Source organism: Oncorhynchus clarkii, chromosome 17, assembly GCF_045791955.1.
Source record: "Oncorhynchus clarkii lewisi isolate Uvic-CL-2024 chromosome 17, UVic_Ocla_1.0, whole genome shotgun sequence".
Taxonomy (NCBI): domain Eukaryota; kingdom Metazoa; phylum Chordata; class Actinopteri; order Salmoniformes; family Salmonidae; genus Oncorhynchus; species Oncorhynchus clarkii.
Genome location: NC_092163.1, coordinates 38,897,562 through 38,916,224, shown reverse-complemented (window position 1 = coordinate 38,916,224; position 18,663 = coordinate 38,897,562). Strand labels below are relative to the sequence as shown.

Genomic DNA, 18,663 nt, shown 5'->3' with positions numbered 1-18,663 from the left:
AGCTGGAAGATACCGGTATCGTCTTGCATGGTAAAGTGTTCTAGCCAGACTAGCCTGTATGGACATTGTTTTGCAAACAGCAATTAACAGTTTCACAATGCCGTGTCGCGTTATTCAAGTGTGTTAACTTCTGTGCCGCGTGAGTGGGGAGCTAACATGATGCAGGCTAAGTGGAGCAGGCACAGTGCGCTCGCGCTATAAGGGGTACGTCGGCTGCGCTGGTACAGACTTGAGCTGTGAGACACATTTGACAGAAGTACCGAAAGTAACAAGAATTCTAGTACCAAACCATTTTTCATGTTCTAGTATCTAAAAGGTACCGGAGTTTTGTTATACCGCACAGTGGAGTACAGTAAAGAAAATTAGAGTACAGTACAATACAATACTGTACAGTAGAGTTCAGTACAGTACACAGTAGAACACACAAGTTGAGCACACTATGTTCTGTATTGTACTGTGCTGAACTCTACTGTACTAAACTCTACTTTACTGTACTCTACTCTTCTGCGCTCTACTGTGCTGTACTTTGATGTCCAAACTTGTTGAGGGCTCTGGAGTGGCGCAGTGGTCTAAGACAATGCATCTCAGTGCAAAAGGTGTCACTTCAGTACCTGGTTCAGTAACCTGGTTCAGTACCTGAATCCAGGCTGCATCACACCCGGCCGTGATTGGGAGTCCTATAGGGCGGCACACAATTGGCCCGGCGTCATCCAGGTTTGGCCGGGGTCGGCCGTCATTGTAAATAAGAATTTGTTCTTAACTGACTTGCCTAGTTAATGATTGGTTCAGATTTGGTCCAGTCTGGACCAACCTCTTGTTTTGGGGTGGGGCTCATAAAAATATGTGTGTAGAATAATACTCAAAGATGCAAAGGAGGATATTGCATATTTCCACCTTTTTGTGTTCATCTTCAGGGTACATCACCATGACATTCATATCCATATCCATAGTTTCTGTATAGTACAGCTCAGGGACCCATGATGTAATTCTGTTACCGGGTTTAAATCCACTTCATTTTGGTTGGATTAAATGCGGAAGACACATTTCAGTTGAATGCATTGTTGTACAACTTACTGGGTATCCCCCCTTTCCTTCCTTTGCTTAATGTAGTTCAATAACCATAATAGATTTTTTTTTTCAACTCGCTATGTCATAGCTGACACCCCATTCTTTCTGCAGATATCGTTGAATCTTTAATTCGCAGCAGATATTTCAGTTTTTGGGATGGGGTTGGGATAGGGTTTCCTTACCTTGATTTAGCCTAGGTTTTTGGGAAAATGTGGACACGTAAAAAACTGAGGGAGATTATGCAGAAATGTTGTTACCGAACTTCGTATCTGCACTGTTTTTATAGTAAATGTGTTTTTGTAAAGTAGTCCTTGTGCATGGAGTTCAACTTTGAAATCAATGGTTGTTGTTTGGCATACCAATCTGAGTCTGTGTGATTCTGTTACCGTGGAATTGGCCACATATTGGTTTCCTTACCTTGATTTAGCCGAGGTGAACTATCCATTTTTAAAGGGGGTCTCCATTTTGTTGTGCTTTGTTTGACCGTTGGCTTTAAGTGATGTGTATTGTATTGCAGGTACTCCCAGTGACTATGTGTGTAGGTAATGCTCTCTGAGCCCTGCAGGACGTCATGTCTGAAGAGGCCATCTCAGGAAGCGACCTGGACCCCAGCGTTAACAGCGAAGACGAGGATCTGGAAGAGGAGGAGGAGGAGGAGGAGGAGATTGAGGATGAAGATGAGGGTGACAACGATGGGGATGATGAAGATGATGCAGTCGGTGAGTGACATGGCTGGTGTCTTGCCTCCGACTTAATACTCACAATTAGTACTGGTTCAGAACAGAAGACATTCTAGAAGTGGTTCTAATTCAATCTAAAGACTTGAAGTCGGGGGTGCACGTTGTGAACAGCGGAGTTGCGCTTCTCTCCGCGTCAACTGAAAGCGCCAGGCTGAACTACGCTGTTGTAATGCCGCAGCTGTTACGTGCTTTTACATTGCAGCGGAGGGAACCGTGCACGTGCGCAGATACTGTGTACGAGTGCACCCTATTCCTAGTGTACTACTTTTGACTGGTTAGACGTAGTGCACTATTTAAGGGAATAGGGTGCCATTTGGGAGGACCGACACTGTCTGTAACGTCAGTCTGACTGGGGCCGGACACTCACGTCTGTCTGACTGGGGCCGGGCACTCACGTCTGTCTGACTGGGGCCGGGCACTCACGTCTGTCTGACTGGGGCCGGGCACTCACGTCTGTCTGACTGGGGCCGGGCACTCACGTCTGTCTGACTGGGGCCGGGCACTCACGTCTGTCTGACTGGGGCCGGACACTCACGTCTGTCTGACTGGGGCCGGACACTCACGTCTGTCTGACTGGGGCCGGACACTCACGTCTGTCTGACTGGGGCCGGGCACTCACGTCTGTCTGACTGGGGCCGGGCACTCACGTCTGTCTGACTGGGGCCGGGCACTCACGTCTGTCTGACTGGGGCCGGGCACTCACGTCTGTCTGACTGGGGCCGGGCACTCACGTCTGTCTGACTGGGGCCGGGCACTCACGTCTGTCTGACTGGGGCCGGACACTCACGTCTGTCTGACTGGGGCCGGACACTCACGTCTGTCTGACTGGGGCCGGACAGTAACGGTCATGAATGGACCATAGAGAAGATGATCAGTTGGCCCAGTAAACAATACAAGAGTTAGGATTTAGGGATGGTTTCCCTGATAAATCATTAAGCCTGATCCTGAACTAAGAATCTTGTTCATTGGAGATTCTTCAGCTCATTGACCAGACACAGATTAAGCCCAGGCCTGGACTTTAGAATTAGTTGATTGATTGTCATTCTTTGCTCCTCTCTCCCACAGATTGGCCAGAGGGTGGCCAGGGCAGTACAGAGACGGAGACCCAGGGAGGGAGGGACTCCCCCTCAGCTACCTCACCCTCAGAAAAGACTCCCTCTGAGCCCCCGTCTCAGCCAACCTCCCAGCCCCACTCCAGGGCTTCCTCCCGGCCCAACTCTAGGCCTGAGTCTCGCTCCCAGCCCCCCTCTGGCCCCAGTTCCCAGCCTCCTTCTCGCCCTGAGAGCCCCAGCCAGGACAAGCCATCTGCGGGCAAGAAGAAGAAACCGAGGGCCTCAAAGTCCCAGGCCCCTTCGTCCTGTCCTGAGACCCCCAGCAAGGACAAGACCTCAGTTGGCAAAAAGAAGAAACCGAGAACCTCTAAGTCTAAGGAGCCTAAGCCTGCTAAACCCTCGAAGACAGTACACATGAGGAAGAACATCAGGTAGGTACACTCATCTGTTTGATAACAAGGGATTGAAACCACCCTATCTCCTCTAACCCATCCCCCTGTTCTCTCTCTCTTCTCTAACCTGTCCACCTCTCCTCCTCTCCTCTAACCCATCCCCCTGTCCCCCTCTCCTCTAACCCATCCCCCTGTTCTCTCTTTCTCTTCTCTAACCTGTCCACCTCTCCTCCTCTCCTCTAACCCATCCCCCTGTCCCCCTCTCCTCTAACCCATCCCCCTGTCCCCCTCTCCTCTAACCCATCCCCCTGTCCCCCTCTCCTCTAACCCATCCCCCTGTCCCCCTCTCCTCTAACGTCCTCCTTCTCTCCTCTAATGTCCTCCTTCTCTCCTCTAACGCCCTCCCCCTGTCCTCCTTCTCTCCTCTAACGCCCTCCCCCTGTCCTCCTCTAACCCATCCCCCTGTCCCCCTCTCCTCTAACCCATCCCCCTGTCCTCCTTCTCTCCTCTAACGCCCTCCCCCTGTCCTCCTTCTCTCCTCTAACGCCCTCCCCCTGTCCTCCTCCTCTCCTCTAACGCCCTCCCCCTGTCCTCCTCTAACCCATCCCCCTGTCCCCCTCTCCTCTAACACCCTCCCCCTGTCCTCCTTCTCTCCTCTAACACCCTCCCCCTGTCCTCCTTCTCTCCTCTAACGCCCTCCCCCTGTCCCCCTCTCCTCTAACACCCTCCCCCTGTCCTCCTTCTCTCCTCTAACGCCCTCCCCCTGTCCTCCTCTAACCCATCCCCCTCTCCTCTAACACCCTCCCCCTGTCCTCCTTCTCTCCTCTAACACCCTCCCCCTGTCCTCCTTCTCTCCTCTAACACCCTCCCCCTGTCCTCCTTCTCTCCTCTAACGCCCTCCCCCTGTCCCCCTCTCCTCTAACACCCTCCCCCTGTCCTCCTTCTCTCCTCTAACGCCCTCCCCCTGTCCTCCTCTAACGCCCTCCCCCTGTCCTCCTCTAACGCCCTCCCCCTGTCCTCCTCTAACGCCCTCCCCCTGTCCTCCTCTAACGCCCTCCCCCTGTCCTCCTCTAACGCCCTCCCCCTGTCCTCCTCTAACGCCCTCCCCCTGTCCTCCTCTAACGCCCTCCCCCTGTCCTCCTCTAACGCCCTCCCCCTGTCCTCCTCTAACGCCCTCCCCCTGTCCTCCTCTAACGCCCTCCCCCTGTCCTCCTCTAACGCCCTCCCCCTGTCCTCCTCTAACGCCCTCCCCCTGTCCTCCTCTAACGCCCTCCCCCTGTCCTCCTCTAACGCCCTCCCCCTGTCCTCCTCTAACGCCCTCTCCCTGTCCTCTCCTGTAACCCATTCTTCTCTCCTCTAACCCATCTTCCTCTCCTCCCAACAGGACGCTGCTGAAGGAGCACCAGATGGAGGCAGTGACCAAAGCAGCCCAGCAGGAGGAGTTAGAGAGGCTGAGGCGTCTGGAGCAGCAGAGGAAGGACTTCATGGCACCACCCGTCCAAGAGTTTTCTCCAGCAGGTGAGAGTCCTATTTCAGCCTGAAGCCCTCTGGACACTGACTGTCATAGAGGGGCTCCATTTCGTGGTTTGTCATACAAAGGATTCTGTAGGGCCCTATAAAATATTACAACTTTATTTTTTGCCCAAATTCCATTTTTCTCTATTTTGTTTTTCCAGGTTCAAGTTTTTTCAAATGTTCATGTTTTTTTCTCTCAAAATCACACTTTTTTTTAATAATAGAAAAACAACCCAATTGGATGTTGTAAATCCCCAACACTGCTTAAACCACATCAGGAGACCACTTTTGAGGTCTCAGAAAATCTAAGAAATGCAGATTTTCGGGTGTAGTGACACTTTAATTAAATTGTGCACCAGCAGAGAGGCCATTGTTTGGTTAGCGACGTTTCTATACTTCTCATGTGATGGCAGAGTTTGTGAATTAGAAGACTTCCAAACCTCTCTGCCAATAACAGCTTGTTTTTAGTTTCCCCCTCCTCGCTCAGACCACTCCCATACAGTCCTATCAAAATGATTTCTTGAGAAACTGCTCTTTTGACCATTAAAATGAAAACATAGTCTACTTTGTAGTTAACATTTAGTTGAGAATGTTTTGGGGAAATCCATTCCATCTCTACTAGAAGATGACTGTCATCAGCATCACCTCGGACAGGTTATCTAATCGCTGACTGCATTCCTGTGCCCTTTCAGAAAGTTGCAGGAAAATATGAATCATTGATGCATTTTGTTAATGTCTTATGATTCATTTGGGCAAACAAATTACTTTTCTAATAAGCTTGAATACATTCGGTTGATTTCCTACCAAGTTCAGTGAATGTTTTAATATGGTTGAATGCAGTTTTACTGTATGGATTCCGTCTGCGTTCTCCACAACACCGATTTTATAGAGCCCTAATTCTTCCACCCCATGGTCAACGGAGATTTATTTTCCTAACCTCTTACTTATTTCCTGTCTTTGCATGTCTCTCTCTCTGTCTCTCTCTCTTACTTTATTCACATGGAACGTTAAATCCCTTAAGTTGTCAAAGTAAAAAAAAATAGCAACAATGGTCGGTGCGCTCTCTCTCCTCTCTCATCTCCCTCTCTCCTCTCTCATCTCTCCTCTCTCATCTCCCCCTCCAGTGGAAGCGGTGCCAGGGAGGCCTGGAGAGGAGGAGTTTCAGGGCCAGGGGTCGTTAGAGGCGGCTTTCCTAGCCAGGCAGGACGTAATCTGCCTGGACAGCAGCGACAGCAGTGGAGAGGAGGAGGAGGAGGAGGACGCCAAGCCACCAGCTATCCCCACTATCACACCCACTATCAGAGACGGTAAGACCAGTAGAAGGACTGCTAAAACGGAGGGAACAACCATCACCCTCTGTCTAGTAGGGTTGTCACGTTACCAGTATCACGTTACCAGTATCACGTTACCAATATCACGTTACCAGTATCACGTTAACTATATCACGTTACTCAAATTTCCATGGCAAAAACACAAAGCAGACTTCACTATTTGGTCCTTTTTTAAAGGGGTAGTTTGGAATTCTGTCAGTGAGGCCCTTCATCTACTTTCCCCTGGGTCAGATTAACTTGTGGATACCATGTATGTATCTTCATCCAGTGTGAAGGTTAGAGGTAGTTTTGGAAGTCTACAGGAACAGCTAGCATGCTAGCTGTTCCCATAGACTTGGTCATTGCGCTAACACTAGTTAGCAATGGCGCTAACGCTAGCGACTTCTTTCAAACCAAAATGGTATCCACAAGTTTATCTGACCCTGGGGAAGTAGATAAATGTCCTCATTGCCAAAATCCCAAACTATCCCAGTGACATGTTTTGTGTGCCAATAGCTTGGGAAATGAACAAATATGACTGGGTGACGACACAAGGCTGTGTGTTTCCTTGAGAAACGAAGTCCGCTTCTTATTTTATTGATTCCTTGCCATGCTACTTCGGAGTATAGTGATACAGGTATTGTGACAACCCTACTATCTACACTACAGGCTTAGAGCCAGCCATTCTAGGTAAAACCTAGTTATAAGGATCCTTGGTTAGACAAACAGGAACATATACACAGTTCTTGGTTAGTACTAAAAATGCTGTATCTAGAGGGAGCACAAACCTCATAATTACTTAATCTATGTGAGTCATAATGTCATTTTTAGCTGTCAGGTTATGAACGGTTAATGTCATGAATAGATAGATATACATTCCCCTGCTCTGGACCAAGCCGTCTCTACATTGGAAATAAGTGTGTTATAAAGCCTTCAGTTTTTACATTTTTAACTGCTTGTTTTTTACCCTCCCAAAAATAAATAAATACATCAAATTCAATCAAATTCTTCCACAACCCAGACGTGATCGAGCTGAGCTCTGGGGACGACGACACACTGCCGATCAGCAGCGAATCGGCCAATGAGGATGAAGGTGCGGGGGGCACGGAGGAGAGCAGCGGAGCGCACATCAACGACTCACTCAACCAACCAGATGCCCAGGGGAGGGTCCTGGTCAACATCAACCACCCAGCGGAGGAGGAAGACCTGTACCTCGTCCCACAGCTGGCTCGTGCAGTCAAACCTCACCAGGTAGTACAGGGGAGCTCCACTGGGCCGTCACTACGGTCCAATTTCCCGTACACAGATTAAGCCTAGTCCTGGATTTAAAAAACCTACCTTCTCACTGGTTAATCTCCATTGAAAGTGTTTTTAAGTCAAGGACTAACGTCAAGCAATGTCTGGGAAACAGGTCCTAGTCTTCTAGCTGCTGCAGTGGACGCGTGACTTTAGCCGGAGGGAGCAGAGCGTGAACCACTTTGTTTGTCAAGGTGGTCTCGGGGCGTGAGCCAAGTATCGAATTCGTGACAAAAAAGAACTGGTGTAATTTTACGCTTAGGCTTCATTGCCATTTTTCGGGGGGAGCGTCTCCCGCTCTGCAAAAGTAACACGGCCAGTGTAGCATGCCTGTTAGCCCTTACCCTGCACCGTGAAACGCGGAGGCCAAGGTGTACTCTACCGTACACGTATGAAGATAGTTCAGACGTGACACCATTCACTTTTTCCATCGCCAATCTCCTCTTCACTCGGCTCTTGATTCACCTCTCGCTCTCACCCGTTGCTTTCCATCTCTCTTTCCCCTCCCTCCCAGGTTGGTGGGATCCGGTTCCTCTATGACAACCTGGTGGAGTCTCTGGAGCGCTACAAGGGCAGCAGCGGGTTTGGCTGTATCCTGGCCCACAGCATGGGCCTGGGTAAGACCCTGCAGGTCATCTCCTTCATAGACATCCTGCTGCGACACACCGGGGCCCACACCGTACTGGCCATCGTCCCTGTGAGTTCACGGATAGAGAGAGTGGTTGGGTGTGTGGTTTGAGTGAGTGTGTGTGTGTGTGTTTCTCTTTGTCTCTCTTCCTTTCTCTCTCTCTCTGCATCTCCCCTGTCTGTCGGTATCGCTGTCTGTCTTGTGTGTGTATGCATACATCTATCTAGCTTTTTCTCTCTCTCTCCCCCAGGTGAACACGCTCCAGAACTGGTTGGCAGAGTTTAACCTGTGGCTCCCATCACAAGAGGCCCTGCCCCCTGATAGTGACCCTGCCGCAGTCGCAGGACGCACCTTCAGAGTCCACATCCTCAATGATGAGCACAAGTACGTAACATAATATAGTAGAGCTAGCTAACACACTTGTGTGTGTTATATCCATAACACAAAACGCACTAACTAGTATGTGTGCGTGTTTACCAATTTTGACGTGTGTGTGCGCCCTACAGAACCACGGTGGCCCGGGCTAAGGTAGTGGAGGACTGGTCACGTGACGGGGGCGTGCTCCTCATGGGTTATGAGATGTACCGCCTGTTGTCCCTGAAGAAGAGCTTTGTGACGGGCAGGAAGAGGAAGTCCAAGAAGCCCCAGGGACCCGTCATCATCGACCTGGACGAAGAGGACAGGCAGCAGGAGCTCATGAAAGGTCAGGGGTTAGAGGTTGCTGTGGGGCCCGCTGTAGGTGGATCTAGGGCCGTAGTCGTCTGAGTAGAAGTGCTGATCTAGGATCAGGTCCCACCTGTCCATCTAATATTATTCATAGTGATCTAGAAGGCAAATCTGATCCTAGATCAGAACTCCTACAAGAAACCCCTGATCCATTGAAAATGAGAAATAGAGAGTTGACGTTGGAGAATAATGCGTTATCGATATCTGCATAAATTACCATTTATTCAAATGCCAAGGCTGATGTATTTTCTGCACATCAATAACATCATAGTGAATGAAAATGATGGTATTAATCACTACTGATAGTACATTAGAGAACGGTGTTATTTGATTTATTCATCAGGCATTCCTGTAAGCTGTGTTTTACTCTCTCCTTTCTCACACACCTACACTCTCGCTCTACTCCTCCATACATTTCCTCAACCTGTGTTTTGCGCTCTCTCTACCTCTCCACCTACCCACCCAGGTATCGAGAAGGCGCTGGCCAGGCCCGGTCCAGACGTGGTAATCTGTGACGAGGGCCACCGCATCAAGAACTACCACGCCAGCACCTCGCAGGCCCTGAAGAACATTCGCTCCAGGCGACGCGTGGTCCTAACGGGCTACCCCCTCCAGAACAACCTGATAGAGTACTGGTGCATGGTGGACTTTGTCAGGCCTGACTTCCTGGGCACCAGGCAGGAGTTCAGTAACATGTTCGAGAGGCCCATTCTGAACGGGCAGTGTGTGGACAGCACGCCACAGGACGCCAGGTTGATGAGATACAGAAGCCACGTGCTGCATAGCCTGCTGGAGGGGTTCGTCCAGAGGTAAGTTCCACAAATAGGATTTCTCCTGACTTAATCAAGAATTCCCACTTTGCTCACATTATCCTCGATTCACATATTATTTGTACAACCCTTTCCCCTGACCAAAATCCTGATCTCAAGTTGTCCAATAGCCATATGTATCGAGGGTCATACATATACGACCCATTATCGCATTACTCAAGAGCAGAGAACAGCCTTACTGGTGTTTAGGGAGAAGATTTTGGGTGACCCAATCCCAAATCAACCCCTAGCCCCTACTCTCTCCTATAGCTCTTTGAATTGTCTAGGTATACGTTCTAGTACTAAGCTGATCTTTGCGCGTTGTTTCCTCCGTGTCTGTCCCAGGCGAGGCCACGATGTGCTGAGGGACCAGCTGCCCTCCAAGGACGAGCACGTGATCATGGTGCGCCTGTCGCCCCTGCAGAGGGCCCTTTACGCCGAGTTTATGGACCGCTTCAGAGAGGCAGGTAACAGCGGCTGGCTGGGCCTCAACCCGCTGAAGGCCTTCTGCGTCTGCTGCAAGGTTAGTCTGAGATGACTTCACTGGTGCTGTGGGGTTAGGCAGGCAGACAGACACACAGAGAGCCAGGCAACAGCAGCTACACAATTTCGGATGATTTGGAGATGAAACGCAGGGACAAATGCTAATTCTGGGGATATTGTCTTGTATTGGATTTGTGCTGCAAATTCTAAAAAGTTAGCATTTGGAGACAGTGCCCAGGTAAACAAAACCGAAGCATGGATTGCTGTCATAGCTTGTCCATAGACTGCTTACAGGATAAGGAAACCAACATGTAATTTGGGTGAACTGTCCCTTTAAAGCAGTCAGGCTAATCAGCCTACTCTTGACACCTGGACCAGAGTAACATTATTGTAGTCTGTTCATTAATCGTGTGTGTGTGTGTGTGTAGATCTGGAACCACCCTGACGTGCTCTATGAGACCCTTCAGAAGGAGAACCTGGCCAACGAGCAGGATTTGGACTTGGATGACATCACGGCGGCCACCAACCCCCGCTGCCCTGGCGCTGGCCTGAAGGCCAAAGCGGCCGACTCGGCCAACAGCCGGTCCAACATCACCCTGCCCCCGCTCAACCCCATCCAGGAGAGAGCCAATCAGGTCATCACCTACGAATGGGTACGCCTTGACACCTCTCTCTGTCTCTGTCCTCCCAACCCACCCGCTGGTTGGTTGGCTGGAATTTTGTCAGGTACTTCTCCTGAGTTAGCCTGGTCAAACCACATTGAACGTTGCTGTGTCTAGTTAAACCAGGCTACCTTAGTGTTGGGAAAAATGAAAAAATAACACCATTATTGCAAAATTATTGCATGAATTTCCACTGTGGGGATTCTAACGTAGGGCTGTTACTTTGACTGTATTTACGCCACACCAGCGGTCACGAGTCATGATGGCAGTCAAATTCCATGTGACCGTTTAGTCATGGTAATTAGGCTTTTCCAAGCTCTGATGCTGCTGATGGTCATTAGTAGCCTACCAAACTTGCTAACTGCCTGATACTCAGCACTCTATTGTCTCTCTAATCACTCTGACATCAATGCAAATGTTCTCAAATATCAAATCAAACACTTCGTGAGAGCCCATGTGCTCATGTTGCGCAACCTCTCTATAGGCTATGCAATTGTGGGAGAAAACAGAGGGATGGCCACTATTAAAAAGAGGAGGACCCCATCAGCTTTCTATAGTTTAGGCCTACTATATTTATTTCTCAGCCTTCCTAATATTAAGCACATTACTTCTCTATAAAACAGGATTATAGCCTACCAGGCTGGCATGAAAATGAACCGTGGGAGAAGCGTCCTCCATTCACTATTTAAGTGCATAGATTCCTTTTTTCCCCCCGCTGGCCCTGTTTTGAGCTCGGTGCATGATAATGAGACATTATAAATCAAAACAAATTTCACACATATATTATTTAGTATATGTAAAGACAAGATTAAATCAAGAATGAGTGACAATATTAGCCTATCACTATCATTTATATATTATCACTTTTGAATGATGCCCAGCTTAAGGCAAACAGTGCATGTTTTTTTTTTTTTTAATTTACCTTTTTCAAATCTTACTCGCACACCTCGTGTAGCTTAACCCATAAGCCTATATGTTTTGATCAGGTTTGTATCACACCTCGTGTAGCTTAACCCATAGGCCTATATGTTTTGATCAGGTTTGTATCACACCTCGTGTAGCCTAACCCATAGGCCTATATGTTTTGATCAGGTTTGTATCACACCTCATGTAGCCTAACTCATAGGCCTATATGTTTTGATCAGGTTTGTATCACACCTCATGTAGCCTAACCCATAAGCCTATATGTTTTGATCAGGTTTGTATCACACCTCATGTAGCCTAACTCATAGGCCTATATGTTTTGATCAGGTTTGTATCACAACTAAAGTGGCCAAATAACTTCTTAACAGGTATAGAGCCTAACTGGCATACAGTGGTTCCTCCTTTTAAAAGTTGCGAGATTACGCCGTGGGACTTGGAGGTAATTCTTGGTTTAGTACTGTACCCTGTTTTTAGTACGGTACCCTGCGTCACCACTTCATTCCTCCAGACCAGCGCAAGGGGGGACTTGGAGCACTGATTATGCTTTTTGGGTCCTACTGTGTCACTAACTGACAATGAATGGGTGACATAAACCTAAATAGAAACTGATAATTGTGCTCGACCTCAATATTTCTTACTAAAACTGTTCTTACAGTAAGGTTGTTAATCTTTTATTTTGTTAGTGCTACAGTAAGAGCAAAATAATCCTATGTCACTTCCGACCGTTCATGTTGTACAGAGCCCGAGTGGCGCAATGGTCTATAAGACACTGCAAAGTACTGCAAGCTGTGTTGCTACAGATGCTGGTTTAATACCCTTGGCCCCATCCTGCCACACTTTAAGGGGCATTGCACTAGTAATGACGCTGACTAGGGAAACGTTCCCGCTGTTCTGTTCTTAGTACCAGTCTGCAGGTTCAAACTAAAACAATGTAACTAATAATGGCATCTTTATGCGTTCGTTAATAAAATTATAAAAATACTCTTTCAAAATGTCGATGTTTTTTTAGTTATTGATCCATAACGAATTACTATGGGAATAAATATCCCTGAATTACCACTGAATTACAGAAATATCCTCCAATCCTCTATATGTAATTATTGGCCGAGAGTCACGTCGTGTTTTTCGATATACTGTAGGCCTACTGTTGGCGACATGAGTCTCACTAGTGTTGAGTAATGTGGTGTAGGTCTTATTTATAAATAGAGCATATTGAAGTTCGAAGCAATAGGATTTATTTAACGAGACAAGTCAGTTAAGAATTTGTTTTTATTTACAAGGACAGCCTACTCCTTCCTCCCCATCGGGGAATTGAACCCCGGTCTCTAGTACAGCCATTTATTGAAGGCTACCAAATGCTTCTCAAAGATGCCTTCTGGTGGTCAAACTAGCACTAACTAGCATTAATAGTACCAGTGGTTCACACTTAAATAACCTGCCATAGAATTCTGCGGCACCATGCAAGCTGCGCCGCAGTACGCTGCAACGTTTGAAGGAGGAACCACTACATATGCAGCGATTGAGTTTCAAGCAGTGGTGGGAAAAGTACCCTATTGTCATTACTTGAGTAAAAGCAAAGATACCCTAATAGAAAATTACTCAATTGAAAGTCACCCAGTAAAATATCACTTGAGTAAAAGTCTAAAAGTATTTGGATTTAAGTATTAAGTATCAAAAGTATAAATAATTTCAAATTCCTTATATTAAGCAAACACAGCACCATTTTCTTGTTTTTAGCCAGAGGCACACTCCAACACTCAGATATAATTTACAAATGAAGCATGTGTGTCCACCAGATCAGGGGCAGTAGGGATGACCAGGGATGTTCTCTTGATAAGTGTGTGATTTGGACCATTTTCCTGTCCTGCTAAGCATTCAAAATGAGTACTTTCGGGTGTCCGGGAATGTATGGAGTAAAAAGTCAATTTATTTTTTGGGGGGATGTTGTGAATTAAAAGTAAAAGTTGGCAAAAATAGAAATAGTAAAGTACAGATAGCCCAAAATGACTTATGTAGTACTTTAAAGTATTTTTACTTAAGTACTTTACACCACTGGTTTCAAGTTTGGGGATGATCATTTTCACCATTAAAAATACACCTTTTAATAAAAGTATTATATGCGTAATTGTATTTGTGTGCACTTTTGAGATTGGTGTTTTCCTGCTAATGGAACATTTGCGCTTGTAGCCTACTGCCGTGTGCACATTGATGTGCTTATAATGTGAAGAAATAGCCTAATAGGTTGTCAACATTTTATGCTAAACGTTCTATTCTGTTGCGTCAGGCTCATTGCTTAAAACAGTTGTTTTTTATGATAGTGATTGTATTAATTGGGATCTATTGCATCCCACAACTGTCCCGGACTGTTTTGAATATTTATTTCTCGCACAGAATAGGTCAACTTTTGTACTGTGGGGGATAATAGATTGACATAGGCTAGTGCTTTTGCTGTTCGTTAGGCCTACTCATCTTTTTTGGTAAATGTGGATTGTTCGTTCTTCCAATGTCTTCAATATGCACCTTGGAATTGGATAAGGACGAGCGCAGTTGTGTCCCCGATGTGTCTGTCTTCACTTGTAGCCTGTGAGAAAGACCCGATCACATGACTGAGAGCCATGTGCGTGAGAGAGGTGCTTCGGCACGCAGTGGGGAAAAGTAACTCTTATATTCAGCCCAAGGGCACAATGGCCACTGGCTGCAAAAGGCATGGATTTGTTTAGATGGCATTACAGCCACACAAAGAAATTTTGTGGCATTATCAAGGACTTGTCAGATTGTGAATGAGAGACTGATGAAGTGTGGACAGCCTGTGCAAAAAACAACAAAGCAGAGCTCATACCTTTTCAAGCTGATTTTTTTCAAATCATCATTAGTTGCATCATGCATCCTTAGAATGTATTAAAAATAAAAACATATAGCGCAAAGTTTGTATCACAACTAAAGTTACATTAATAACTCTAAATTAAGCATATTGGAGTACTTGTCTCTTTGTTAACCTCTCAACACAGAATAGCCGTATGTGCGCACTCCCCCAAATCGTTTGGAGAAAAGATCCTTCATTTTATTGAGCTATGTTCAATTCTATTCTTCATAATATAAAATAATGCCACAAAATTCTAAGCAAATCTTGTCTTCTAAATGAACTGGTATAGCCCACAGCCATATGGCATAGCCAGATCAGGGCCCAACAAGGACAACTCAGTTTGCTATTCTGTTCTTCTGAAATAGACCTGTCTAAAATAAATAATTGATTTATTGTGATGGTGTAGGCTATATTATATGGATTTATTATACATTTTAAAATGTTTTTGTTCCAAAGGTCTGCATCACTGGCTTGTAGGCTGTGTGTGGAAGCCAGGAAATGCTAAATGTTTTTCTGGTAATTAACAGTCAATTACCGTGAGACCCGGAAGTTATTTACTTGACAATCACCGGCTGACAATGTCATGAACGACCACAGCCCTATTCTAACGTTATATTGTAAAACGTTAGACCTCCCCTTGGTGTGAAAGAATGGACAGCTTCACTCACCCACTTCCTGTCCTGTTCCATCTCTGTTCAGGCCAAGGACATCATGAGCAACTACCAGACTGGAGTTCTGGAGAACTCAGCCAAGATGCTGCTGCTCTTCCATCTGATCGACGAGAGCGTGATCAGAGGAGACAAGATCTTGGTCTTCAGGTTGGATCTAGTCCTACGGCTCTTTTGGAGTGTGTTTATGTACATCGTCGGTTTGAATGAAGTGTACTCTTCTACTCTAACGTTATTGACCTTTTTCTTGCAGAGGACGGAAATGTGTGTTTTTGCTTTTTAACCTAGAAGTATCCATATGGTTGAAGTTAACTGACTTGAATGTGTTTTTAACGTGTGTGTGTCCATCAGCCAGAGCTTGTCCACCCTGACCGTCATTGAAGACTTCCTGACCAGACGGCCAATACCAGCAGGCCGTGTCTCCCCGAACAACCATGGCCAGAACCAGACCTGGGTCCGCAACATCAACTACTACAGTGAGTCGTCGTCCACACGACCCGGTTCCCATGGCAACCACTACTCCCGGGACGGTGTCAGTGTCGTCGAGCCCATGGCAACCCTTTGACTCTCTTTCCGTGTCGGCTCAGCTGTGAACCCAGATCCAATTTAGATGCTCACTAACGTACTCTGTTGTTCCAGACTATTAGACCGGAGTTGTTTTCACAGAAAATTGTCCTGTGACATGTACTTGGCTTCAAACTGATAACTTTACTCATCTACACTCTCACTTTGCCATTTTCTCAACCATCAGGGCCCATTTTCATAATCTCAGAATGGGAGTGCTGATCTAGGATCAGGTCACCTCTGTCCATTCGTTATAATCTCAGTCGGGAAAAAAAACAATGAATGAATCTGGGCGGCCCAGGTGTTTTATTTTTCTTTATGAAGTCATACCGCCCCCTACTGCACTGACCACCGCAATACACTAGATCCACTAGTGAAGTATTTATGGCACCCTATTCCCTACACAGTGCACTACTTTTTACCAGAGCCCTACATAGGGAAATAGGGTGCCATTTGGAACGGAAGACGATTTGACTGGAATCGTCCCATGATGCTGATGTGAATGTGTCTTGTCTGTCAACCCCCAGGGTTGGATGGGAGTACGTCTGCTTCAGAGCGAGAGAGACTCATCAACCAGTTCAACGACCCAGAGAACACCTCCACGTGGGTCTTCCTCCTGTCAACGAGGTACTAGACTGTACACACACTGATACGCATAGAAGTGAAATTGCTGTGATCTGATGGCTTCTGCCCTTTCTAATAATTATATTTCTATGCTTATATATTGTTCAATCAAATACACAACAAATGCTGTGTTAACACAGGCAGCCCAATTCTGATTATTTTTCCACATATTGGTCTTCTGACCAATCAGATCAGCTCGTTTGCCTATAATTGGGCAAACGGTCAGAATTGGGCTGCCTGTGTAAACAAAGACAAATACACTCAATTAGACATATTTTCACACACACAATTGCATATATTCCCCCTTCCTTTTGCATAGAAGTCAACAGCTGAACAGGGAACTTGATCAGCTGTTCACTTAGGCATATACACACGCACACACACACACAGGGTAACATACACACTTGTGCATGTTGTTAATAAGCCTGTGTTGTGTGACTTGCAGGGCGGGCTGCTTGGGGGTGAACCTGATCGGGGCCAACCGGGTGGTGGTGTTTGATGCGTCGTGGAACCCGTGTCACGACGCCCAGGCTGTGTGTCGAGTGTACCGCTACGGCCAGAAGAAGCCCTGCCACATCTACCGCCTGGTCTGTGACTTCACCCTGGAGAAGAAGATTTACGACCGACAGGTCTCCAAGCAGGGCATGTCTGGTAAGGGGGGGGGTACAGTGATGCACGATATGACTGTGTGTGTGTGTGTGGAAATTGCTGGATTAATTTGAGATACTTAAATCAGAATGAATGGCAGCGTGTAGAAGTTGAATTATGAATGACAGCGTAGTACAAGCCAGGAGAGTCTAATTATGCAATTGGGCCTGAGGAGGTGTGGCGAATATACCATGGCTAAGGGCTGTTCTTTTGCAAGATGCAACGCGGAGTGTCTGGACACAACCCTTAGTCGTGGTATATTGGCCATATATCACAAACCCACCGAAGAGCCTTATTGCTATTATAAACTGCTTACCAACATAATTAGAGCAGTAAAACGAAACGTTTTGTCATACCCGTGGTCTGATAAACCATGGCTTTCAGTCAATCAGAATTCAGGGCTCAAATCACCCAGTTTATAGTTGGTCAGTGACACACTGTGATTGGTTGTGTCTCAGTGGTCAATAACACACTGTGATTGGTTGTGTTCAGACCGCGTGGTGGATGACCTGAACCCAGTTCTGACGTTCACCCGCAAGGAGGTGGAGTCTCTGCTGCACTTTGCAGAGGAAGAGCCTGACTCGACCAAAGCCCCTCCCCAGCCCCACAAAGAGATGGAGACAGTCATCAGCCAAGCCTGCCAGCTCTACCCCCACCTCATCACTAAGGTACGCTCACACACTCACTCTCTCACAGATGCACACTGTCATGCATCACTGTACATCATTATTATGGTACACGTGGAATCGATCAACCCCGTTGATCTGTACCCCACCAGGAACCCTTCCACCATGAGTCTCTGCTGGTGGACCGGAAGGAGTCCAAGCTCACTAAAGCAGAGAAGAGAGCCGCTAAGAAGAGCTACGAGGACGAGAAGCGTGCCTCCGTGCCCTACTCTCGCCCCTCCTACGCCCACTACTACCCAACCAGTGACCAGACCCTCATCAACATCCCAGCCTTTAACCAGCGCAACTGGTGAGTGACAATCTCTCCATTCTCTTACCTGCGCTATCACAGCACTAACAGACCAGTAACTACCAAAATAAAGGAAACACCAACATAGTGTCTTAGTAGGGGATTGAGCCAGAACAGCTTCAATATTCCTTGGCATGGATTGTACTTGTGTATGGAACTGTATTGGAGGGAGGTGACACAATGTTTGCACAACAAATTCCATAATTTGGTGAAAAACACTGTCTGTCTCCGCTCCAGAATCTCTCATATAGTTGGAAGTCAGAAGTTTACATATAACTTACCAAAGTACATTTAAACTCAGTTTTTCACAATTTCTGACATTTAATCTTAGTAAAGATTCCCTGTTTTAGGTCAGTGAGGATCGCCACTTTATTTTAAGAATGTGAAATGTCAGAATAATAAGTTATTTATTTCAGCTTTATTTCTTTCATCACATTCCCAGTGGGTCAGAAGTTTACATACACTCAATTAGTATTGCCTTTTAAATTGTTTAATTAACTTGGGTCAAACGTTTCGGGTAGCCTTCCACAAGCTTCCCAGAATAAGTTGGGTGAATTTTGTCCCATTCCTCCTGACAGAGCTGGTGTAACTGAGTCAGGTTTGTAGGCCTCCTTGCTCGCACACGCTTTTTCAGTTCTGCCCACACATTTTCTATAGGGTTGAGGTCAGATCTTTGTGATGGCCACTCCAATACCTTGACTTTGTTGTCCTTAAGC

The 18,663-nt window shown here is 46.7% G+C and overlaps 1 protein-coding gene across 1 annotated transcript in view; it reads left to right on the top strand.

Annotated features, from left to right (window-relative positions):
- LOC139370792 (RAD54 like 2) overlaps positions 1 to 18,663 on the top strand; it is a 37,383-nt gene that overhangs the window by 5,834 nt on the left and 12,886 nt on the right. Inside the window, exons 2-18 of the mRNA XM_071110561.1 lie at positions 1,586 to 1,787; positions 2,874 to 3,291; positions 4,637 to 4,770; positions 5,892 to 6,074; positions 7,099 to 7,328; positions 7,888 to 8,070; positions 8,252 to 8,385; positions 8,508 to 8,704; positions 9,194 to 9,536; positions 9,882 to 10,059; positions 10,448 to 10,672; positions 15,168 to 15,286; positions 15,488 to 15,612; positions 16,228 to 16,327; positions 16,770 to 16,975; positions 17,465 to 17,640; positions 17,751 to 17,947. Of these exons, the coding sequence (XP_070966662.1) occupies positions 1,640 to 1,787; positions 2,874 to 3,291; positions 4,637 to 4,770; positions 5,892 to 6,074; positions 7,099 to 7,328; positions 7,888 to 8,070; positions 8,252 to 8,385; positions 8,508 to 8,704; positions 9,194 to 9,536; positions 9,882 to 10,059; positions 10,448 to 10,672; positions 15,168 to 15,286; positions 15,488 to 15,612; positions 16,228 to 16,327; positions 16,770 to 16,975; positions 17,465 to 17,640; positions 17,751 to 17,947 (3,296 nt within the window). The 5' untranslated portion in view covers positions 1,586 to 1,639. The remainder of the gene's footprint in view (positions 1 to 1,585; positions 1,788 to 2,873; positions 3,292 to 4,636; positions 4,771 to 5,891; positions 6,075 to 7,098; positions 7,329 to 7,887; positions 8,071 to 8,251; positions 8,386 to 8,507; positions 8,705 to 9,193; positions 9,537 to 9,881; positions 10,060 to 10,447; positions 10,673 to 15,167; positions 15,287 to 15,487; positions 15,613 to 16,227; positions 16,328 to 16,769; positions 16,976 to 17,464; positions 17,641 to 17,750; positions 17,948 to 18,663) is intronic.